At 43.7% G+C, this 25,875-nt stretch overlaps 1 protein-coding gene across 1 annotated transcript; it reads left to right on the top strand.

The window, feature by feature from the left end:
* Positions 1-795: 795 nt before the first annotated feature.
* On the top strand, positions 796-1,743 carry LOC146854102 (olfactory receptor 5F1-like). The gene has a single exon (XM_085651013.1). It carries the CDS (start codon positions 796-798, stop codon positions 1,741-1,743), a length of 948 nt encoding a protein of 315 aa, XP_085507139.1.
* The last annotated feature ends 24,132 nt before the right edge of the window (positions 1,744-25,875 follow it).

Here is a 25,875-nt window from a genome sequence, read left to right as displayed (position 1 = left end):
TTCATGGGACCGGGTCAGATTATCTGCAGAAGCAGTTAAAGTGGTATACACCTACAAGAAATCTACGTTCGTTAGGTGCTAAAACGGTAATGGTCCCGAAGATAAAAAAGGTTTCCTGGGGAGGCCGAAGATTTGTTTTTGGGGCAGCTAAGGCGTGGAATGATCTACCGGCTCAGCTCAGAAATATGCCAGGTCTGTTGTCCTTTAGAAGGGCATTAAAAACCTGGTTGTTTATTCATTAAAGTTGCTCAACTATGTGTTTTAAAACCACAGAATGTTGATTGTATGTTAAGCAAACTGCACTCCTTCACTGACACATGACTGGATTTTAAAGTTATTCTTGTATTCAACTTATTGCTCTGTAACAATCATATTAAATTGTTATCTACTATTCCTGCTTACAGTATTATTGATAGTTTTGTGTATGTGGTGTGAGAAAAATAACATTGAAAAATAATAGCTAAATACTGGGCTTTTTGTTCTCCTAGCTGTTGATAGTCCAGAATGTATCTGGTCTAATGTGCTCAGTTGACCTGTGAAACAAATGATTATCTGTTTTAGATAAGCCTCAGTCAGCATGTAGTGGCATTCCTCAGGACTGTTCCATTTCAGGGACTTTATGGCCCATTCATAATTCTTGCAATCCAAACATGTCATATGGGTCACAGGATAGAAGAATGGAATATGAGGGAGGAGCAATATGACAGTGGAATAATATCTAACCGTGCCATTCATCCATGGTTCTTCTACTTCTAACCTTATGTCATCCTTTTCCAGGACATAATAAGCTGGTAAATGGAAGCAAGAAATCGAACCCTGCCTAAAGAATTCTTTCTCTTGGGACTGACGGATGACCCTGCACTAATAGCTCCTCTCTTTATATTCTTTTCAGTGGTTTATATCATCACTGTGCTGGGCAATATTGGCATAATTACATTAATTAAAATGGCTCCCCGCTTGCACACACCCATGTACTTTTTTCTGGGCCACCTGTCATTTTTGGATATATGCTACTGCTCTGCTATTGCCCCAAAAATGCTGGTTGATCTGCTTTGCAAGACGAAGAGGATTTCCATCACTGGGTGTGTGGTGCAACTTTTTGTTTATTGCAAATGTGGCACCATGGAGGCATTGTTACTGACTGTTATGGCCTGTGATCGCTATATCGCTGTGTGTCGGCCACTTTACTATACAACCATTATGACCAATACATATTGCTTCTGGCTGGTGACTGGAATGTATATGATAGCAATTGTGCACTCGGTGACAGAGACATGTTGTACTTTCCAACTATCCTTTTGTCAATGGGAAATTCATCATTTCTGTTGTGACTTTCCTCCATTGCTCAAGATGTCATGCACAGACACTTTCATCAATGAGATGATATTGTTTATATGTATTGGTTTCCTTGTATTTGCTTCTGTTTCAGTAATTCTCTTCTCCTATGTTTCAATTATCTCAACCATCTTCAAGATGCACTCCTCAGAGGGGAGACACCGAGTTTTCTCCACATGCGCACCTCACTTCACAGGTGTGACCTTGTACTTTGGGACTTCCCTCTTCACTTATCTCCGCCCTTCATCCACCTATTCCCTGGACCAAGACAAGGTTGTTAGTTTGTTCTATAGTGTGGTGATCCCCATGCTGAATCCATGGATCTACAGCCTGCGGAATAAGGAGGTAAAGGAGGCCCTGAGGACCATCATTGTGAGAAAAGTGACTAACAGGATTGGTACTCACTGATTAATCAACAATTATTTGAATTAGAAAATACCTGCACAAGAAAACAAAAAGTGATGTAAAGTGTGATGTGCCTAAACACTCAGATTCCATATTTATAAAAATTAGAACATATTTCCAATTTAATGGACGTTTAATGTACAGTTGATGAGATGTGCAACCTATTTTGAATGCTGGGTTTCTATTTTGCTAATGTAGTGCACCCTGGGACTTGTTGTCTTAGTTTGGTTCAGTCAACCATATTGGACTATGACACCTACAAACAATCCCATATGGAACATCTGATATTGGATGATACTTTGAGATAAGTGAAAGTGTACTCACATAATGAGACAAGGAAGAATATGGGATTTTTTCTGTTGAGTGGGAGTGTTCTAGCTTGAATGTCCTTCATTATTGTAGAGGTCTATTGAGCCAGTCTGAGATGGCTTGTTGAAAGAGATGCCTAGAACAATATAAAAAAAATCATTAGGGGAAGCATTTTCTTGTAAACAAAATATTTGCCAAGTCTAGAAACATATCAAATGGGTGATGGACATCACATGCCTCTTGTATCTCTTGTACCAGTGTTGTGAGGTTGCCTAACTCTGGGAACATATTGTCAAAAATGTATTTAACAAATTATTCCTTCTGCTGATTCAGGACATCTCGATGAGCTTAACACAGTGTAAACATTCCTTCTGGTAACTGGATTTACATAAAGGTCAGGAGCTGGTATGTAATTCACATTCATATAAAACAAGTTTTGAATGTGGGAGGAAGTACCAAAGAGCTTACTTGTACTTTTTTTCCAAAGTGAAGAATGGAAGCTTAGCAATCTACCTAAATAAACAGTACTATGTTGAATAACCCGTGCCTGTCATTCTCCTAAAATGATTTGGATAATAGTGTGCACATTGAAATATATGTGAAAGTTTTAAAAGGTTTGGGTGTCATGAACATCCATAATATGAGCATATGTCAGACTGGAGTGACAGTATGGGGCTTTGCAGAGCTTGGACAAAAGTGAGGTGATATTTCATGGTAATAAATAACACAATGCAAATATACATCAGTAATAACAATAGGTACACTTAGAATTGCGTATAATACTTTGGATGAGCACATGGTATGGTCATATCATCTTTTCAGTTTTCCTCAGCGACGTCATATGTGAGATCACAAGCACTCAGCTATGTAATGAGTAAGATATGGTTCAACAAAACTGGTATCTTTACACATTACATCATTTAACTATTTTAACAAACAATAATGTCTCATGAACAGCATTAACCATAGCTTACTACCAACAACCTGTTTTCAGTGTTTGCAAAAATATTTTACCACCCATTGCAGGGTGATAGATACTTCCAAAGTTCTCCTTCACCCCAGAGCAGGATTCAAATTGTAATGCACCAAACATAAAACTGGCACTATGACTGACACCGCCTTTCATGCAAGTACTGGCTGTGCTGCATTTCTGTGCTGCTACTGGTCCATAGCACAGATGAGCAGGACATCTGCATTGCATTTCACAGCCTACTGGCTAAAAAGAGTTGAACTAGGTAAAGGGTACACTCCTTGTTTTACTCTCTTGTGATACTGACCAATCAATTCATACTTGTTAGACAAAATGCAAGTATCCCTCCCATTACCTTTTGTGTGTTTAATGTACTGGCCTAAGGGTATGCCTTGATGTGGGTCCCATGCTCACTGTGCCACTGAAACCAAGCTATACCTGGCTGATGAGACCTTATCAGGGCAAAATCGCTCCTAGGTTGCTTGTGTTCCAGTGAGGACCTGACCTCACAGTTCAGGCTTGCACTGGTGGCTGCAGCAAATCTAAACTGGTAGGGCGGGAGGGTGTTTGACGAATAATTAAAAAAGAAAAATGTATCTGTTGCTGCTGCCAATGCTGATGCTGCAGACCGCCACGGTGCTCCTCTCGGCAGTCACCAGGGCACCATGCACAGGCTTCCCACCCAATCCAGAAACTGTTCTCATGCTATACCAGGCATGAGAGAAGCATCTGGATTGGTCTGAGCGGGCTGCACTGACGCTCGCTCAGGCCCGGGTACCTGTGTCATTTCCCCACTTAGCTATGCAACACAGCTAGGTTGGAGAAATGTAAGTGCGCATGTTGGTTTGGCTGCCCTAAAATGGCCGGCAAAACTGACATGCACACTTGCATTGCCCATTACTCCTCCTTCTTGCAATGGCCCGGCCCGCTCTGCCCTAGATTCCATGGCTTAGTTAGTCAGTGGAAAATAAATTGATAATATTGTTTTATTGTCATTTTATTTTTGATGACCACCATTATGGAGGAGCCCCCCACAGGCTGGACTGTTCCCAGGAAGAGCAGGATCAAAGGTGATTTGTATTTGGCTGGGTGTAAATTGGGGTTAGCAAAAGAATGATGGGTTAGAATTCTATCCAAAGCAATTGCAAGTGCTTAGACTTCTTGTAAAATCCTACCATCTACGTTTGTGTATTTGATGTGCTGCCCTAAGTGGCCAAGGGTAGAACCAAGCTGCACCTGACTGAAGAACTCCGGAAAACCGGGCTTGGGTTGGAGAAGACCTGGTTTTGCAGGTCGGGCTAGACTACTCCTTTTGGAGCTGGTCAAGACTGGTTTGCAAATGGCTGGGTTTAATCTGACGTGGCATGGTGGGTAAAAGACTAATGGGTTGTAATGCTACCCCAAGTGATTGTCAGACGTTAGACTTATTGCAAGCATCCTCCCATTAACTTTTGTGTGTTTTCGATGCTTCTGAATGTGAAACCATTTTATGGCTTTACTTACCTGTCCATCCAGTCTAGACTTTGGGGGGCAGATTTAAGAAAATATCACACAATGCAAAAAAGCACCATGACTTGCTGCACAGCGTGACAGGATGAAAGCAGGAATGCGCCATATCGATTAAGATAAGGCGCATTCCTGCTCTCTTCCTGTCCAGGCTCCCTGAGTGCTTCCTAATGCCAATGCAAGCACCCTGCCATCATGGAGACAGAGTGTCTGCATTACAGGCAGGTTTTTTTGTGCAGGAAGGGACTCATTTCTGCACAAAACAATCCTTAGAGGCATTTTCCAAACAGGAAATAACTAGGTGAAGTAAAGATCTTTTCCCTCGTTACTCCTCTGTCGTGAAGGCGTACTACTATTTTGACACATTCCCGGATTTACAAGTCTGTGTAAATCTGGGAGTGCACCAAAATCAATGGGTGGATGCATGGGAACGCCCATGTTCCACCCATGGAACCCCTTCTCAATGCATGTTAAGGCAAGGCAGCGCATTGCGCTACCTTGTGTTACTCTGGATTTACTAAGCCATGCAAACTCATACAAGGTAGCTTTGCATGGCTTAGTAAATCTCAAGAAGGGCCTTGCGTTGCCTTGTGTCACCTTGCATGAAGCAAGGGCAGTGCAAGGGAATAATGAAAACTACTATTCAGGGCCTGTTTTTAAATTTTATTTAACGTCCATCTCAATGACGAAGTCAGATTTTTCATAAATATTGAGAGGAAGGGTCCTTTAGAAAATTACCATTTCCCTGCCTGAAGCACCTAGAGGCTGATTTGCATTAGCCTCCAAATGTCACCCATGCTGTGAATGGCCATGGGGAAGTGTTTAAACTGCTCCCAGACCAGAGACAATGACTGGGTTTGAGGATGTGTTTTGCTCCTTAATTTACTTTGAAGGGGCCCTCTCCACCACAAGCAGATGTCAGATGACAGCAACACACATCTTCATTCTTCACAAGGGGAGAAGGATGTTGCCATCTAGAATTGGAGTAGGGGTCACTATGGAATTGTTTGCTTCTCATGCCCCTCCATAATCAATAAATTAGCCATAAGTAAACACACTCACATTTGCAGTGGCTCTTGTGTACCATTCTCACAAGAGCTGCTGCAAAAGTGAGTAGGTTTACTCCAGGAACCAATTACCCCGTTGGTTAGGGAGGAGCATGAGTCACCCCCACCGATACGCTAGTGTGAGGCTTAAAGGTGGCATCCCCTGGCACTTCCTACTGAAACTGTAGAAGAACAAAAGAAGGACTGCAGCTGCTGTTTGAGACATGTTAGGTGATCCGAATAGCTGGACCTCATCCCCTTAGTTGACTGGCCTCCTGTGTAATCCATGGGGCCACAATAAGCTGCAAGAGGCCTCTTCCTGAAGTGTCCAGCTCACCAGTACCAACTGGCCCTTAGCTTGACCCTGCTTGTGGCCTCTGCTGGAGTTAGTTCTGACTCCCAAATGGTCTGAAATGGAGAAAGAACTAAGAAAGAACCATCTAAAAAAACTTGATCTTGCTTTTCTTTTAAATTCTCCAGCCAGCACTAAGAAGGCGTTAGATCAGCACTTTATACATTATAAGTCTTTGAATGCATTAATAGTTCAGTATTATAATTACTGTAAATAACTGATATTTTGGAATCAATCTAAATGTGCTTATTATTTTAGGTTTGCTTGGAACAAACAATGTTTTCATGCCAAAGAATGCAATACGTGGAAAACAGTCTTCAGAAAATTGTTTGGTATTTGGACAGTATGAATTTAGAATACTATCCTCAGGATTATCTAAAGCTGAGGAAAATGTTTTCACATTTCATGTATTCTCTTTCCTGATATTGTAACGTGGGAGATGTACATCTTCGTGGTACCCGGGAGCTCCAGGGTACCCGTAGGGTGTTAGTTGCGCTATATAAATGCTGATAAATATAATAAGAGGTCTCAAGAAAGTTTTCAGGGAGCCCAAAAAATGTAGCTTCTAAATGGCTTCCTAAGAGTGCAATGACGATCAGTGGGACATTTTTTGTAGAGAAGAAAACATCAACCAGAAGAAGAAGGGTGAATTAGAGATGAGGATTTAGCTGGAAGGTGCTTGAACAATGAAGGTAGGACCTACGGCGGGGGGTGTAGAAGTTCACCATTCCAAAGTCACCTAATACACAATCCAATTCATTTTCCATTATAACTTGATTGTTCCCTAATGGCCTTGTGCCATTTAGGAAGCTAAATACATCATGCACGTATATAAACAAGATGATAACTAACACAATAATATCAATGCTGCAAGCACCCCACTCCAGCAGACTTATGGATCCATTCTGTCTGCCACACCCGGTAAAACACCTGAAATTTCAAAACACTTTTCATGCAAAAGTTCTGCAAATGTTTCACCCCCTCCAACAGGCTAGTGTACATTAAGGGGACTAGGTCATTGTGTCAAGCTTTATACACCCATCCAAGTCGGACCGTACTCATCCACAGAACCCAATGGCACCGTAGTCAATGCACAGAGCAGCTAAGAATTTTTCCAGCAATAAATGTGGCCTGCGGTCTGACAGAAGCCAATGTTTGTGTCCCTTCACATAGGGAAGCCATAGTGGGTTGTGTAAATACATTTGCCCAGAGCAGACAACATCTGACACATACATCACCTGTGGGGGGGGGAGGGAGATGATAAGACACCCGAACATCATTGAACATCACTTTGATCCTGGTACATTATAAAAACCCAACCAAAGTACCATTTCCACCAGAGCAGAACTGAAGACACATTACATTAAAGGACACTACATCACAAGGCAGTAACAATTAAATATACAGCCACCTCTCTTATCCATCATTGACTGCATCTTTGACTTTGTCCACTGCCATGTAGGCAAGGTTTGAACTCTACCACATACACAAGACAGTTTGTGTATGTCCACAGACACGCAAGCCAACATATAACATACATAGGAGTGCTACCAAAACAGACCTTACTACATGTGTGTCGTGTGTGAGCTATCCTCTTCAGATACACAGCTGCACTCCACTGAATGAATAACTATCAGGAGTGGATATTTCCAGTCTACCACTTATAACTTTTTATAGGCGGAAGAAAAACGTATGTAGTCAGAGATTTACCTTCTTCTGAGTGGACCAGTCATTAAATGTATGCATTTGTGAAATTGTGAAAAGCAGTTGTAACCGACTAAACAATGAATCTAATGTAAAAGCTTGGAGAAAATATAATTAAAATAGTCAATTAAACTTTGGCGCTTTTTCTGGGCGTAATTTACATCTTACCTGGATTTGTTAATTGCTTCTTCTTTGTGCCTTTGAGAATAAGGTCTTCAAGATGATGGAGCTTGATACATTCCCTGGAATCACAAACTAGTTTATAGGTTCCCCTTGCCACCATCAACAGTGAAGAAAGGATTCTGACATCTGCAGGTCACTGCTTGCCGCGGGTGTATTATGTATTCATTTAATAGTCGTTTTAGTTTTCGTTTGAACATCCTTAGGAAACACAGAACATTTCCAGGAGGGCATCGAGGCAGAGTTTGGATCTTCACTTGAGATGCAGTGTAAGAAAGGAATCTTGAGCAGCAAAAAAATATATAAATGAAGAAAAGCTTGTAAACTTTAGAGAGATCAATTACGAAAAAATATTTTTGAAAGTATGAGTTAATGCATCTCCTTGCCAATCTGGCACGGTTTGCTCTGTGAAACCCACTTATATTCCGACGCTGGTTGGTGTGATTGCGCAAAGTCAAAATATATGACGATTATGGGGCTCATTTATGATTACGTGCGTCACTTTTGCGCCGCCAGGGCGTCACTTTTTGTGACACATCAGCGGCGTAAAAACTGGACCCTGTTGCACCATATTTACAAAGTGACGCATCTAGGTAGATGCGTCACTTTGTAAACCCCTGCGCTACATTATACCTGCGTCAGGTATAATGGGGCAGATTTACAAGCCCCGTGCGCCACTTTTGCACCACCGTTGCGTCACTTTTGTGACGCAGCGGGGGCGCAAAGCTAGCGCCATGCTGTGACAGATTTACAACGTGACGCATCTAGGAAGATGCGTCACGTTGTAAAGCCCTGCGCCACATTAAACCCGCGTCAGGTTTCATGTATGCAGGGTGTGCGTTACTTCGGAAAAAGCCTCGGAAAAGTGACGCAGTGAAATCTACAAGATTTCACGCAGTCACTTTTCCGACGCTAGTGCGTCAAATCCTTACGCCTGCTTCAAGCAGGCGTAAGGCGTGACGCACCATGTTAGGGATAGGGCAGGTTGGAACAGTGCTGGAGTTGCGTCGCGCTTGCGACACAACTTCAGCATTGCGCCAACCATACCCAAGCAGATGCGTCACGCATCTGCTTGTCCTTGCGCCACGATGCACCGCATTGTAAATGCGGCGCATCTGCAGTGGCGTAAGGGCAAACTTGCGTGACGTATCTTCCTTGGTGCATCCCTGCTGTTTTGCAGGGATGCGCCAGGGAACGTAAATCTGCCCCCATGTTAGGGATAGGGCCGGTTGGAACAGTGCTGGAGTTGCGTCGCGCTTGCGACACAACTTCAGCACTGCGCCAACCTTACCCAAGCAGATGAGTCACGCATCTGCTTGTCCTTGCGCCACGATGCACCGCATTGTAAATGCGGCGCATCTGCGGTGGTGTAAGGGCAAACTTGCGTGACGAATCTTCCCTGGCGCATCCCTGCTGATTTGCAGGGATGCGCCAGGGAACAAAAATCTGCCCCCATGTATGCAGGGTGGGCATTCCCACGTAAGTAAGCATCATAGAAGTGACGCAGTGAAATCTATGGGATTTCACTGTGCCACTTCTAGGGTGAAAATGTGTAAATACCTTACGCCTGCCTCACAGCAGGCGTAAGACTGACGCAGGCCCTTTCACATGGGGCTTGCCCCATGTGAAAGGACACATTGCTGGAGTTGCGTCACTTTTGTGACACACTCCAGCAATGCGTCACTTTTGCGCCTACAGATACGTCAGAAATACTGACGTGTCTGTAGCTCCTTGCGACATGATGCGTCATACTGTAAATATGACGCATCCATCATGTCGCAAGGAGGGCGCTTTGAGAAGTTACGCATCGCTGCTTTCACTCAGCGATGCGTCACTTCTCATGAATGAGGCCCTTAGTTTTGTCCTGTCCTCTAGGCAGCTTTTTTTATTTCTGACACACACAACATGTATTGGAGTGTTCGGTTCTTTGTTGTGACTGTCCAAGATAGTGAGACTCGTAGACGTGATCTAAAAGATGCAAGGTTTGTACACCTGCCACCCAAAAAAATAAATCAATTACCGATCTGCCATGTACCTATGTATATGGACTAAAAATGTCTTAATAGTCCCTGTGCTGGTACTTGTTTAATAAATGAAGCTCACCTGTGGCGATTTTAGATTTCACATTAACATCCCCGAAAGCAGCATGGCCGGCCTGCTGGAGGCTGTGGTGGAAACCGTGGCCTCTGAATAGCAAAGGCTCAGCATTAATTTAAACACTAAGCTAATAAGTTGGTTTCGTTTTGTTATGCTGAGCTTTATTGCTCTTCTTTTGATCAGAATGAGCGCCTGTGGAGAAGGGCTGTCCTGATCAGATCAGGAGGAGAGTAGACCTACTGAATTTACAGGTGCCGTGTACCTATTTCTGCCTTCATGCCTTCTAATCTATGCATTGTGTGGTGCTGCACCTTGGACTTTTAAGTTTATAATACCATACCTTTAGCACGTGTACTTTGTATACATGGTACGCATATCCAAGGCGGAGTGGGCTACTATGCATATACTTTGTTAGAGCCGCCATCCTTGGACGTGCCAGCAGCTATTTATGACAATCTGGAGGATTGTATCTTTAGCATATCTCCTCGATAGGGGCTTCTGACACTATACACAGGCTACAGTACTATGGGGCAGATTTATGAGCACCTTGCCCCACTTTTGCGTCACTTTTAACATGGGAAAAGTGACGCAAAAGTGGCGCAAGGGGCTCATAAATCTGCCCCATATGTGTCTGTCTTCAAATCTTCAATTATACAAGCACTGCAGTGGCATACCCATTATTATCGGTTCTGCCAGTTTTTATGTATTAGGAAAAACACTGGTTTGTTGCGATTGCAAGAAAAAGCCCACACATTGTGCGCCAGTGCTCTCGATGGATCGCTGCTGTGTGAACAGGTGTCTTGGTTGTATTTTGTTTCTTCCAATAGCACATTGCATCCACATCGGTGATGGGCCTGCTCCATCCGAGACGGATCACTCAGTGCAGACGTTAGGATGTCACTTGTAGGCACTACTGGCCATTATTAGTTCTTTGTCACCAAAGCTTTTTTTGTCCCTATTTGCAATTCATCTTTTTGTTCTGTGAAACTCTCAAGCAGGTATGCGTCAGTCCAAGGACAGAGTGGCATAGCAGTGTTGCTTCCTGGCCAGCATGAGTTTTGGGGGTGGCAGCCTCCCCCCTGCTCTTACCTGCGGCCACACAGGGAGGTAAACGCTGGATTTGGTCACCAGCACCTCCCCCACCCCTCTCTTACGGCCGCCGCAAAGCCTGTACCAGCCACGGGTGGTGGAAGGCCTAGCTACTCCGAAGCAAGGACATCTAGACAGAATAAAGTACTCAACGGTCATGGACCTGCTGAGGTAGGTGAAGAAGTGCAGTGGCTCAGAACTCACATGGGCGACCATGGAAGTGCAGTGGCTCAGAACTCACATGGGCGACCATGGAAGTGCAGTGGCTCAGAACTCACATGGGCGACCATGGAAGTGCAGTGGCTCAGAACTCACATGGGCGACCATGGAAGTGCAGTGGCTCAGAACTCACATGGGCGACCATGGAAGTGCAGTGGCTCAGAACTCACATGGGCGACCATGGAAGTGCAGTGGCTCAGAACTCACATGGGCGACCATGGAAGTGCAGTGGCTCAGAACTCACATGGGCGACCATGGAAGTGCAGTGGCTCAGAACTCACATGGGCGACCATGGAAGTGCAGTGGCTCAGAACTCACATGGGCGACCATGGAAGTGCAGTGGCTCAGAACTCACATGGGCGACCATGGAAGTGCAGTGGCTCAGAACTGACATGGGCGACCATGGAAGTGTAGTGGCTAAGAACTCACATGGGCGACAATGGAAGTGCAGTGGCTCAGAACTGACATGGGCGACCATGGAAGTGCAGTGGCTCAGAACTCACATGGGCGACCATGGAAGTGCAGTGGCTCAGAACTCACATGGGCGACCATGGAAGTGCAGTGGCTCAGAACTCACATGGGCGACCATGGAAGTGTAGTGGCTCAGAACTCACATGGGCGACCATGGAAGTGCAGTGGCTCAGAACTCACATGGGCGACCATGGAAGTGCAGTGGCTCAGAACTCACATGGGCGACCATGGAAGTGCAGTGGCTCAGAACTCACATGGGCGACCATGGAAGTGCAGTGGCTCAGAACTGACATGGGCGACCATGGAAGTGTAGTGGCTAAGAACTCACATGGGCGACAATGGAAGTGCAGTGGCTCAGAACTGACATGGGCGACCATGGAAGTGCAGTGGCTCAGAACTCACATGGGCGACCATGGAAGTGCAGTGGCTCAGAACTCACATGGGCGACCATGGAAGTGCAGTGGCTCAGAGCTGACATGGGCGACCATGGAAGTGTAGTGGCTAAGAACTCACATGGGCGACAATGGAAGTGCAGTGGCTCAGAACTCACATGGGCCAGCATGGAGTACAGCAGGAAGTGCAGTGGCTCAGAACTCACATGGGCCAGCATGGAAGTGCAGTGGCTTACAACCCATGTGTGAGGTGTGTCAAAAGGTGCAGTGGGCAGAGGTACAAGTGGGCGGTATGGGAGGGGCACAACATACCCATACATTTTTATTTTATGAAAAAACGTTCCTTCTCTTTTTGTGAAAAGTCAACTTTCTTGGGACGGTTAATTCCGGTACTTTCAGCTGAAATGCCAATGCCATTCACGGAGTCTCCTGTGCTGTGAATCTGAAGACGGGTAGACCGCTAAACAAGAAACACGCCTTCTTGCCAGGGTGCCTGCCTGCCTGAAAGAAATGCAAATGTGCACAACTGGCCAATCTGTAAATGTAAAGGGTGATTGAGTGTCTGTACTTGCTTTAATTGATATAATCGATTGCCGCTTTGTGATGACAAAGATTTATTCTTTATTCAGCGATAGTGCAAGGGAAGTACCCGCTGAGCTGTGAAGTGCTTGCTTCTAAGGGACAGCTACATAAAGAAAAATGCATTACTTAGAGTCTAGACATTACTAAAATATATATTTTGGAAGCACCATTTTATCTTAAAGCTTTTTGAACATTTTGTAGCAGTCTATCTTAAACTGTGTGCAATTCAAGTTTAAAATAATGACTGCAATATTCACAGTCCTTTCTGTCACAGACTGGCACGAAATATACACAAGTCACTATTCTTGATTGCACCAACCCTTATTTAATTCTGTGACTCGTTGCTCACAGACACAGAAGAACTCTGCAGAACATTAACTTATAGAGGTTGCACAATGTTTATAGCACATTTGCAACTGATTAACGTATGTATTTCCCATTTAAGCTGTGTGATATTTTACATGTATCTACCTGGAGGTTAAAGACCAAAAAGAGTACAGAATATTTTGTTTATCAAGCCAAACCTTTGACCCTGCCCCCACACTCACTGACCCCAGCCCTGTTGTATGCAGCATCACGGTTCCCATACTTTATTTAATGCACTTTGACCGCTAGCAATGGGTCACAACTCACAGGGGCTTTTGTGGGCAACAGGAAGAAGTGCACTGCTTCACGAAACATATGGGCGTGAGTTGGAAAAACAAGCATTGGCAAAGCCAATAGGTTTCACCTATACGACATGGGTTTGTCAATGCTTTTCTAGACATGTTGCACAGCTGTGCAACATGGGTTAAAGTTTTTTAAAAAGTGTGTCCGCATTAGAGCAATATTGTTTTCTTTAGAGCACAATGCATGGCAACTTGAGCTGCTGTGCAACGTCTAGAAAAGCATTACCAAGCTCAATTGATGTTGTAAAGGTGAAATGTATTGGCTTTGCCAATGCTTGTTGTATCATATTCTCACTGGGTCCTATTTCTGTCCATTCTCTTCTTTGAGTTGTCTTCTTCTTATTACTTTGCTTTTTTAATTTTTGGTGCAGGTGGTTTGTCAACATATCTGTATATACATTAGTTTCAATTAATCAGTCTCTTTGAAAAAAGTATTACTCCTGTCATAATTCCATCATCCCTTACATCAGATGCAATCTCAAACCTGATTTGGCCCATGGAGTATGGCAAAGTTAAAAACCTTAAATCGAAAATCCTGTCCACCTGAAGGTAAATGGCATAAACGTATGATACAAATAACATGGCCCAGAAAGCACACTTTACAATCTAACAGAAAGCTATTAGTGTGATTAAATCCCAAAACATGGAAGCTAAGATCAATTCCATATTAAATATATAGGAGGATTAAAAACATCCCAACTATGCGTAGAGAAAATCAATAAGGTGCAGATGAGTGGATCTGCAATAAAATTGGGTATATTAACAAGGAATTCTTCTTGATAAAGGTAAACAACTTAGCTACTCTTAACTCTTTCCATGCTCGGGACGGCCATTTGCTTTCAACGCGTCCAGGAAAGAGGAGGTGAGTTTCTCCTCGGGGAGGGGAGATTTTGTTTGTTATCAAAGAGGCATTGGGGAAAGATAATCATTTTCCTTTCCACTGATGTCACTTTCCTGCTGCACAATCGTGATGGAATGCCCACTAGACATCAGGGATTTTTTTTTTGGCTTCTTTTTTAAAAATTGTACAACTACAGCTAGGCACTTTGCAAAAAAAGGGTCCTTTTTTACTGTAAAAATGTGGTGTGTCCACGTTGCGTTTTGGGCCTACCTACACTAGTGAGGTACCATTTTTCTTGGAAGACTTTGGGGAATGCGGGGTGGGTGGAATTATGTGGATCTATGCAGATTCCAGAACTTTCTATCACAGAAATGTGAGGAAAATGTGTTCTTTTTTACAAAGTTTGAGGTTTGCAAGGGATTCTGGGTAACTTAACATGGTGGGAACCAGGCAAGTCTCCCCATCCTGGATTCCTCTGTGTGTCTAGTTTTAAAAAATGTATATGTTTCCTAGGTTTCCCTTGGTGCCGGCAGAGCTAAGGTTCAAAATCTACAGCTAGGCCAGAAGGGTGAGGGGATGGTTCTTTCGAGTTTACAATATGGGATTGTTAGCGGCACTCAATGCTGGTTATTGCAGGTTTGCGTATCAAGAAACACAGAGTTCACCACAAAAGGCAGATTCCCCACTGGCCTATGGATGTAGGTGGTGGATGTTGTTCTAATTCTTTAAAACCAATAAAAGATTTAAACCAAAATCTACAGCTAGCCACTTTGCAAAAAAAGGGTCCGTTTTCACTGTAAAAATGTGGTGTATCCACTTTGCGTTTTGGCCCGTTTCCTGTCGTGGACACTAGGCTTACCCACACAAGTGAGGTACCTTTTTCTTGGAAGACTTTGGGAAATGCAGGGTGGACGGAATTTTGTGGGTCCATGCAGGTTCAGGAACTTTCCATCACAGAAATGTGAGGAAAATGTGTTTCTTTTTAAAGTTTGAGGTTTGCAAAGGATTCTGGGTAGCAGAACCTGGTGAGAGCCAGACAAGTCACCCCATCACGGATTCCCCTCAATGTCTAGTTTTCAAACATGTATAGGTTTTCTAGGTTTCCCTAGGTGCCGGCGGAGCTAGGGTGCAAAATCTACAGCTAGGCACTTTGCAAAAAATGGGTCAGAGTTCACTGTAAAAATGTGGTACGTCCATGTTGCGTTTTGGGCCGTTTCTTGTCGCGGGCACTAGCCCTATCCACGCAAGTGAGGTACCATTTTTCTCTGAAGACTTTGGGGAATGCATGGTGGGTGGAATTCTGTGGATCCATGCAGATTCCAGAGCTTTCCATCACAGAAATGTGTTGAAAATGTATTTTTTTACAAAGATTGAGGTTTGCAAGGGATTCTGGGTAACATAACCTGGTGAGAGCCAGACAAGTCACTCCATCCTGGATTTCCCTGGGTGTCTAGTTTTAAAAAATGTATAGGTTTTCTAAGATTCCCTAGTTGCTGGCAGAGCTAGGGTTCAAAATCCACAGCTAGGCACTTTGCAAAAAAGGGTCAGTGTTCACTGTAAAAATGTGAAGTGTCCACATTGCGTTTTTGTCTGTTTCCTGTTGCGGGCAGTAGGCCTACCCACACAAGTGAAGTATCATTTTTATCGGGAGACTTAGGGGAAGACAGAATTGTAGAGCAACTGTTATTACCTAGTGACTTTCGATGCATTTCTGCCTTCCACAGGTCAGACAATGTGTAAAAAAGAAGTCACTTTGAAAAAGTTCCTATAATTCACATGCTAGTATGGGTACCCACAATTTCAGAGATGTGCAGGTAACATTCATACTGATTGTTCACCGTTTATATTTTCCCAAAATTAATTGCTATATACCGGGTACACAATATAAAACCATTGCAAGACGCTGCTCAGTTATTGGCTCTGGGTTCGTCGGGTTCTTGGTGAAGCTACAAGTCCTATATATCCCCACAACCAGAAGGGTTGTGGGGGTAACAATACATCTGTCATACTTAGAAGAAGTTACAGGTGAAAACATTGGCACAAATTGCAGTTTTTTTCAACTAATTTTCCATTTTTCCTATTTTCAACTGTTAGTGTCTATAAAATAACCTTGAAGGATCTACACAAATGACCCCTTGCTGAATTTGGAATTGTGTCTACTTTTCTGAAATGTATAGCTTTCCAGGATCCGTGATTGATTTCAAACCCATTTCTACCACTAACTGGCAGGAGGTTGAAAGCACAAAAAATAGCAAAAATAGGCTATGTCCCAGTAAAATGCCAAAACTGTGTACAAAATATTGGTTTTCTGACAAAAGTCTGTCAGTCCCTGAAAGCAGGAAAGATGGTGATTTCAACACCACAAACCCTTTGTTGATACCATTTGCATGGGAAAAAAACAAAACAGATGCTTTCATCTGCAGCAATGTTTTCTTATTTTTTCCAAGAAAAAGAAACTTTAGCTGTATTTTGGCTAATTTCTGGGTCCTCCGGGGGAATCAACATACCCTGGTTACCCTGAAAATCCCCAAGATGTTGGAATAAAAGGACGCAAATTTGGCATGCATACCTTATGTGGTCAAAAAGTTGTCTCCCAATCATCCTCCGAATTTTCTTCCAGAAGTGCAGAGCATGTGAATGCCATTCTTTATAAACTCAGATTCACAGTTTGTACTATGATGTTGTGGAGGAGTGCATCTTAGCCTCATTTCAAATTTATCAATGAAATACTTTGCTAATAGACATTAACCATACTCTTCGACCAGTGAGGGCTCCATGTGTTTACAAGCTCTATCTCTTCTCATTGTGATGAAGCCTAGAAACAAAATCAGAAACACTCTAAACAACATAAGGTGCCCCCTGATGGTCAAGGGTCTAAGCTAGGTTTTTGGGTGCTGTGGGCAGGGCTATCTTTAGAGCGGTGCGATCGGTGCCACCGCACTGGGCGCTGACTTTGGGTGGGGGCGTCAGTTTTACAAGTATATTATTGATTTAAAAGCACCTGCTGGTCTCCAGCAATTTTCAGGCATCAATTAAAGTGTCAAGATAACTCCAGTGATTAATCGTCTTCCTGGAAAGAGACCAGAGGTTTGTCTAGTGGAAGTTTTGACTCATCCTAAGGTAGCACAGAGGGTGAAAATGCCTGATGCTTAGAACGAGTACCATGCAGATAACAAAGTGCATGTAGTGTAAAAAGATCAGTGAGTTACTGATTCTGTCAGAGAGCTCCTTTGTTACTTGTCGTTTATAAGTCAAAATTCTAATATAGAACATTGTGCCATTAACTGCCATCAAAGAGCTGCATGCAAACTGCAAGGTATATGTTAGAGCTATATGTTTTTTTGCCCAGACTTTCATCATTCTAATCTTGCCGAAAGGGTTCCTTTGGGTAGAAAAAAAGTCTTATTTTTAAAGAGAACCCCTAACAATGAATTTGTGCTTTTCCAGAATAAGGACTTTTAAACTATATTGCCTAGCAGTATCGATGACATGTCAGTCCTACACTAAACCTTGTAGTCCTGACATGTCAGTCCTACACTACACCTTGTAGTCCTGTCTGATGTAACATTTCCTTTACACTGATTTGCACACATATGATTGTCTTGGTGTGTGTGTTGTAAAGTGCTCTGACACCTTACACTAGTATAAGTGGTGCTATAAAACTAAATTAATCTGAGAAACAATAGTTATGGAGACTTGAGGGGGACTGTTAAAGGGTGCTAGTGAGAAATCCTCATAAGGGAAGGTTCAGAAAACTGTAACTGAAGAGGGAAGCACCGTCTAGTTATTGCTTGTAGGAAATCACAGTTGGGAAGTATGATATATTAAAAATGTTCCACACAGGGTTGGTGTAGGGATAAGCCACATTTGTCTCTATTACTAGGCCTGGGTGAAATAGTAATACTTTATTTTTATGTAGTTTAGCATTACACAATTTTGTCTAATGGGGATTCGTAATGGGGTTATGCAACTGGTTCACACAGGGAATAATATTTTACTCAAACTGTTGTCATTTTGCATATCACATCCCTTTTTTTGTGTGAGGTAAGCCTTCATATAAAAAAGCTACACTTTAGAACATTCAAATATAACCCCAGATTCATTTGAAGGGCTTGGCATAGAGAATATTTCACATTCCATGTATGATTTCCTTAGACAAGTATAGGCATAAATGGATATGCACTAAAGAAAGGGGTACCATTGTTGAGCTGTAGAGACCAAAGATACATGCGCTTAAGGTCAGATTCTTTTGCACATGGCCAAGTCCTGAAAGTAATGGCAGAACATGTGATCAGTACTATTTAGAAGTAATCCTCAAGGTATTTAGAATAAAGTTGGGCAATTTATGTAGTTTATGCATGAGGCACTATTTTTAGTTTACAGTCATTTCTCTGAATTTTTGAGGTCATTGAAGACATTTTGAAGAGTGTATGGGGTTGGGTTTCCCCTATGGTACTAGCCTTTAGCCCCTTGTTTGCTCATGACGAGCTGTGCTCTTCATGGCACACAGTCGCCCTGTGCTCATGACGAGCTCGTCATGACACCCACCCATGGGGGAAGCGCTGGCGGTCCCCAGTGGGTGGTCGATCGGCGTTTTTGTTCCGGGGAAGGCAGGGGAAGACCTTCCCCTGCCTCCCCCGCCCCCCTCCTCCACGTCATCAATGATGTCAGCGCGTGAGGCGCGCTGACGTCATCGGAGGTTTCCCTTTGTTTACTGACGCACAGGAAGCCATTTGCTTCCTGCGCGTCGGTGAACAAAGACGTACGTTTTGGGGCTGGTGAGGGGGGGGATTTAAATGAAAGAGGCATCGGGGGAAAGGACAGGGTTTTCCTATCCCTCGATGACTCTTTTGTGCATTCCTACTGCACGATCGTGCGATTGTGCAGCAGGAATGTCCACTAGCGCCAGGGATGTTTTTTTATTTTATTTGGGCAGTGTGTGTTGGTTGGGGGAGCGGCAGAATTTATTTTTTGGCCCAAAAATCGGCCCACTGGGCCAATGTGCAAGGGAGTGGCCCCTTGGACAAGGGTCACTCCCCTTTGGGGGGCATTTTAGGAAGCCCACTATGTTAGTTTTTGTTTTGGGGAGCGACCCCTTAGGCAAGGGTCACTCCCCTTTTGGGGGCCTACATTTTTGCTTTGTTTGCTCCCATGGGGGGGGGGGGCAGATTTAAATGTAAAAAAAATTATTCGGCCCACTGGGCCAATTGAATAAATGTAGTGGGGAGTGGCCCCTTGGGCAAGGGTCACTCCCCTTTTTGGGGCATACATTTTGGCTTTGTCTGCCCCCTGGGGGGGCAGTTTTAATTTTATTTTAAAAAATCGTCCCACTTGGCCAATGTAATAAATGTACTGGGGATTGGCCCCTTGGGCAAGGGTCACTCCCCTTTGGGAGCCATTTTAGTATGCCCTTGATGTTAGGTTTTGTTTGGGGGAGCGGCCCCTTAGGCAAGAGTCACTCCCCTTATGGGGGCTATGTTTTAGGCTTTGTCTGCCCCCCTGGGGGGGCAATTTTACTTTATACCACCAGGGATTGTTTAGTGGGGAGTGGCCCCTTGGGCAAGGGTCACTCCCCTTTGGGGGCTTATGATTTTGGCTGTCTGCCACCATGGGTGGGGGGGCAGATTTTGCCATTTTTAGGTTGAGCATTTGAGACCTCTTGTATATTCTTTAGTATTTACTTACATGTTTTTATGGTTTGTGTGCTTTGAAGATCAGCCCTAGGACTTGTCTGCTTCCGCTTAGGGACTTTTCTTTCTGATCAACTGACTCTATTTAACTTTTTTGATAGAAAACGACCAGCAGAGGTCAGTAAAATACCAGAATCACTTCAGCATTCTCTAGTTTTCAGGCCATAGAAATTGTCTTCCACGAGCACCAATAGATAATAATATTTTTTTTAAATCTTGTATTGTCAGTGATATGACCACTGAAGGCCCAGATTTTATATTAAAAACAGAGCATTGGACTATACCATTTCCGGCTGAAAGGCAATATTTCTCTCCATGTGTTCCAATACTTGGCATGTCACGCAGTTTGGTGCTTACTTTCCCTTCATGTCAAAGAACAGCAAATGTTTCAGGGCGCAGGCTAATGTGCGGCATAGCTAAGTACATATAAGGTCCCAAAGGCGAGACCGATTGCATTGCAAATGCTTGTTAAATGTAGGGCCCACTAGGCCACCAGGGAGTTATTTGTGGAGAGTGACCCCTTGAGCAAGGGTCAATCTCCTTTGGGGTCAATCTTTGTGGCTGTGTCTGCCCTGCAGGGGGCCAGATGGCCATGTTTTTTTTTAAATTGGGCCCACTAGACCACCAGGGATTATTTGTGGGGTGTGGCCCTTTGGGCAAGGGTTGCTCCCATTTGATGAGCATTAATTTGGCAGTTTCTGCCACCCTGAGGGGCAGATCAGCTGATTTGTTTTTTGTAGGGCCACTATGCCACCCAGGTTTATTTTTTTTATGTTGTTGAGCGGTCCGTTGGACAAGGGTCGCTTCCTTTTGTGGGAGGATGATTGTGGTCATTTCTGCCCTCTCTGGGTGGCAGAATAGCAGTATGTTTTTAGGCCCATCTGCCCTCAAGGGAGGTAGAAGCCACTAGCCATCTGTTTTTTTTTTAATTTTTGTGTTTGGGAGTGGCCTCAAGGGCAAGGGTTGCTCTCCTTTTATGGGGTGAATATTTTATTTATACTCTTAGGCCCACCTACCCCTTAGCTTGGCTGGTGGATTTTGTGTGGACTGGTGCATGATTTGCATATGTGATTGTAATGTTTTTTTCTCCTTTTATTCTCGTATTAAGCTTTTGATTCCTGTTCGCGATTTCGACAGTGGTGTTCTGCAGTCTTGCGTAGTTGCATTTTTTTGGTAAGAAAAACATTTTTGTTGTATATACTCTAAATTTGTATTTTTGTCATGTATGAATGAATTTTTTTGTAAGTGTTGTCATATTGGCAGCTTATTGAGTTTTGTGCATGGAATTCTTTGCGATGTGTTTTGCATTGTCTTATGTGTAATTTTCTTTTCTCTTTCTTTTTAGTGGGATATTGTTGATCCATACTGTGTCTGTGCAGAGTAGGTGGTGGTGAATGTATCTGCTTCTGGCAAGTGAGTGGTATCGTTTTGTAGTATATAGGTATTTCTGATAAAGGTGCATTTTGTTTATTACTTATTCTACAAAGTGTTTGTTGTTGTTGACTTGTTTGACAAGTTACTTTTATTAGTAAGCAGTATGGCTAACCGTAGAATGACTGCTCAGCAGGTGGTTGGTATGCTTCTTGAATCTTCCTCAGTGCAGGATTATGAGACTGACAGTGCGTCTGAGGGAGAGGAGGGAGGGGAAGATTCAGGCGGTGAGTTTTCTCTCCACAAGCAATCATCGGATAATGAAGTTACTCTCAGTGCAGATGAAGCTACTCTTAGTGCGGATGAAGTGCTTGTTTTAGAGGAGGATACTGCTGTGCCGAAGGTGCAAGAGGCATCTGGATCGCAGCCTGAGGCTGCTAGGCTTCCTACTGCAAGTGCTGGACTCTGGGTTGATCCAAACATGGTGCAGCCGGTGTTGCCTCCCTTTAGTGGTGATGCAGGGTGTAGAGGGGATTGTGAAAATTCTTTGCCTATACAGTTTTTTCAGTTGTTTATGGATGATGTATTTTTGGGTGAGATTGTTGAGCGGACTAATTTGTATGCTGAACAGTTTTTGAGGGACAACAGTGACAAACTTAGGCCGCACTCTAGAGCTACCCGGTGGACTCTCACAAATTTGGAAGAGATGAAGAAGTTTTTGGGTTTGACTTTATTGATGGGTTTGATAAGGAAGCCGTCCATGGCTTCATATTGGTCTACCAGTCCCTTGATGGCAACGGCCATATTTCCTGCAGTTATGACTCGTGATCTGTATTTGCTTTTGCTACGGATGCTGCATTTTGTTGATAATTCTTTGGCGTTGCCACGTCTTTTTAAGATTCGGCCTGTTCTTGATCACTTTGCAGATCGATTTTCAGAGATCTATACTCCAGGGAAAGAAATATCTATTGATGAGCCTTTGGTCTTGTTCAAGTGACGTTTGGTTTTTAGGCAGTACATCCCTAGCAAGAGGGCACGCTATGGTATTAAGCTGTAGATGTTGTCTGAGAGTAGGACAGGAAATGTTTTTAATTTCCGTGTGTACACTGGTATGCATTCCACTATTGACTATCTTGCTAGAGGACTGTTTCACAGAGGCCACCATTTGTACCTTGATAACTTCTACACTGCTGTGCAATTGTTTATGGAATTGTATAAAGTGGACACTTTTGCTTGTGGCACAATCCGCTCTAACCGTAAAGGTTATCCAAAAGAGCTTGTTTGCACAAAACTTCAGAGGGGACAGTGCAGTTCCTTGCGTAGTGATGAACTACTAGCTGCACAATTTGTGGACAGGAGGGATGTGTACATGCTGACTACCATCCATGATGAGAGTACTTCACCTGTGGCTGTTTGGGGTCAGATTTCTGAAGTGTGCAAACCTGTGTGCATTTTAGACTACAATAAGCACATGGGTGGTGTTGATAGAGTAGATCAGAGGTTTGAACCTTACACTGCTATTCGTAAGGCTTACGTTTGGTATAAGAAGTTGGCCATTCCATCTCTTTAATTTAGCAAATTTCAATGCTTTTGTTGTGTTCAAGGAGTGTTCTCCTGCATCAAAGTTGACTTTTGTTCAATTTCAGCAATCTGTGATAGGCAGCCTTGTTGTTGTGTAACAGGCAAGTGTTCCTAGAGTTGGAGTGGTGGAGGATGTGGCTCGATTGAAAGAGCACCACTTTCCTGATTTCATTCCTCCCACATCCTCAAAAGACTTTCCCACTAGGAGATGTAGAGTCTGTTGGCAAAGAGGTACGCGGAAGTACCACACGCTAAATAATTTTTGGGAGCATCCATGAGTTGTAAAGTGAACTGCCTGGTCTGTATTTAAAAAATAGATATATTCTGTTTCATGTTTGGCATTAGTGCAATGTATTTAGTTTCAGATTTTGTGTTAGTAGATTTGTATCTATTTGCAATTTGTTTGTGTTTTTATTTTTGTCTAAAAAAAATCCTAAATGTGATGGCGGTGTGTGTAGGCTGGCGCTTGGCTGGTGGTGTGAATGGACTGGCCCTTGGCTGGTGGTGTGCGTGGACTGGTGCTTGGCTGGTGGTGTGCGTAGATTGGCGATAGGCTGGCGGTGTGCGTGGATTGGCGATTGGCTGGCGGTGTGCCTTGACTGGCGACTGGCTGGCGGTGTGTGTGGACTGGCGCTTGGCTGGCGGTGTGCGGGGACTGGTGTTTGACTAGCGGTGTGCGTGGACTGGTGATCGGCTAGTGGTGTGCGTGGACTGGCGCTCGGCTGGCGGTGTGTGAGTAGTGACTTGCTGCTGGTCACTACACACACTGCTAGCTGAGTGCCACTCCATGCAATCCATCAGCTTGTGTGGTTGCTGTGTCAGGAATGTGGGAGTGTGAAAGTGATGGGCCCTTGAATGGCGCTGTCTGCTGGTGTGAGTGTTGTAATGTGATGGGCCCGCAGCTGGCGGTGTGAATGGTTTTGTATGTGTCACATGTATGAAAGTTGTCTGAATGGCTTGTAAAGAGGTTGGTGCCTTGTCGTGGCTTTACAGCTCACAAGCTGTGAGTCAATGGTCCAGTTTCTTGCCCTTTCAATTATTAACAGTGCATTTCATTTTTGTGAATTCACTTGCTTATACAATTGTATATACTTAACCATCACTCACCCTCGTGCCAAATCCAACCAGTATGTGTCTGTGCTTTAGGATTAGATGTCTGTGCAGTATTATTTGTCTTTCTGAAGCAGGGTGTACCTTGTACCTTTTTGTGAATGTTGTAATGTGTTGGTTTTATGCCTGGTGGTGTGAATGGTCTTGTGTGTATCACGTATGAAAGGTGTGTGAATGGCCTGTAAAGCGGTTGGTGCCTTGCCGTTTCTTGCCTTGGCTTTACAGCTCACAAGCTGCGAGTCATTGGTTTGGTTTTTTGTCCATTTAATTATTGACAGTACATTTCATTTTTGTGAAATCTCTTGTTAATAAAATTTAATATACTGAACCATCACTCACCCTCGTGCCAAATCCAACCAGTATGTGTGTGTTTTTGAGGAATAAATGGTGTACGTTCCATGTAAGAATAACCCATCAACTGTAGATATTGTCGTAAACCCATGGGAGTTCATGGTGATGTCTCTCTTGTGAATTCCAAAAAGTTATTTTATGCACAATGTCCTGCAAACCTCAAAATGTCTGTCACATTTTCCTTGCAATATTGTGCAGAAATTCTCTCGCTGTAGAAACTAATTATGTCAAAACGATCTGGTTTTGCAAGGGGGTCAACTGTGTTTTTGGCCCCGTGCTCGGCGGCCACCTAGGGAAACCTACCAAACCCACACATTTTTGAAAAGTAGACACCGGGGGCTTCCTGGAAGGTATGGCTTGTGTGGATCCCCCAACGTTTCCTTACCCAGAATCCCCTGCAAACGTCAATTTTAGCTGAAAAAAATCACTTTTTTCACACATTTTTTTGTGGGAAAGTTGTGGCATCACCGGGCTCACACAAATTTCCCAACACCCAGCGTTCCCCCAGGTCTCCCGGTAAAAATGGTGCCTCACTTGTATGGGAGGCCCAAGTACCCGCGACAGGCAAGGGCCCAAAACATAGTGAAACAACTGAGGAAATATGAATTTTATGATCAGTTATGTCCCCTATCTTAGACCCCAACGACTCCATGTACATGCTACAAGTACATGTATGTTCCCTCCAGTTCCAGCTATGAAGACGCAAATACATGTGCGTCCAACGCCAACATGTCCTCTTTCAGATCCGCCATGAATGGGTCAAATAGTCCATTCCTAAGTATGATTGGCCACCGACTTTATATGGTTCACTTTTCACGTTTTACAGTTCAGGCGAGTAGGCCCTGAATTCTGTCATCAAGCCTTTTCCTGCTTCTGCCTCTGAAATGCTCCAGCCTGGACCTGCATCCGTGTCCATGAACTTTGTCCTACTCCCTGCGCGGCTAACGGTGCCTGACGCGGCCTGTTGCCTGCCAAAAACTGTATTCAGCCTTCAAGTTATCTGCTCCGCTCCTCATCCAATGCATTCCTGTCTAATAGTTTAGGTAAACATCCTTCCAGCTACCGAGCAAAGGGCTCGGCCTCGCTGTCTTTATGCAAATAATTCATAGCCCCTGTTACCATGGAAGATTCCTGCCCCCTCGCATCTCATGTAGACACATAGACGCTTGTACATGCACTAACAGTCAGTATAGAATAGATTCCGTCCGAGAGACCTTTCCTTTTGGATAAAACAGTTCCTTAAACAAAGATATTAGATACGATTTGGGATTAGGTTGACCTGACCCCCCAGACTTCTGTCTCCATATGTAGAGCTAAATGTCAATTCCCCTTCACCCTCTAGTTGCACGTCAATCACACGTCAATCACACGTCATGCGGCTGCGCGCGCATCTCTGCCAAATATTTCTGCTGACACTGCAGGATTCTCTTATGGATCCACCCACTTGTGACATCATTTTAAATGACGTTTCTAGTATACGCCTGTATTTACGCCTATTTTTCATTACGTATGTGTATTCTTATCTGTATTATCAGCTGTTACGCCTCCTGCATCTGTCTTAATGCAATGCTTTTCATATATATATTGTTACTTGTCAATAATGTAT

This window comes from Triturus cristatus, chromosome 4_1 (genome assembly GCF_964204655.1).
Source record: "Triturus cristatus chromosome 4_1, aTriCri1.1, whole genome shotgun sequence".
Taxonomy (NCBI): Eukaryota; Metazoa; Chordata; class Amphibia; order Caudata; family Salamandridae; genus Triturus; species Triturus cristatus.
Note: the sequence above shows the minus strand (reverse complement) of the source record. Positions and strands in the feature narration are given on the sequence as shown.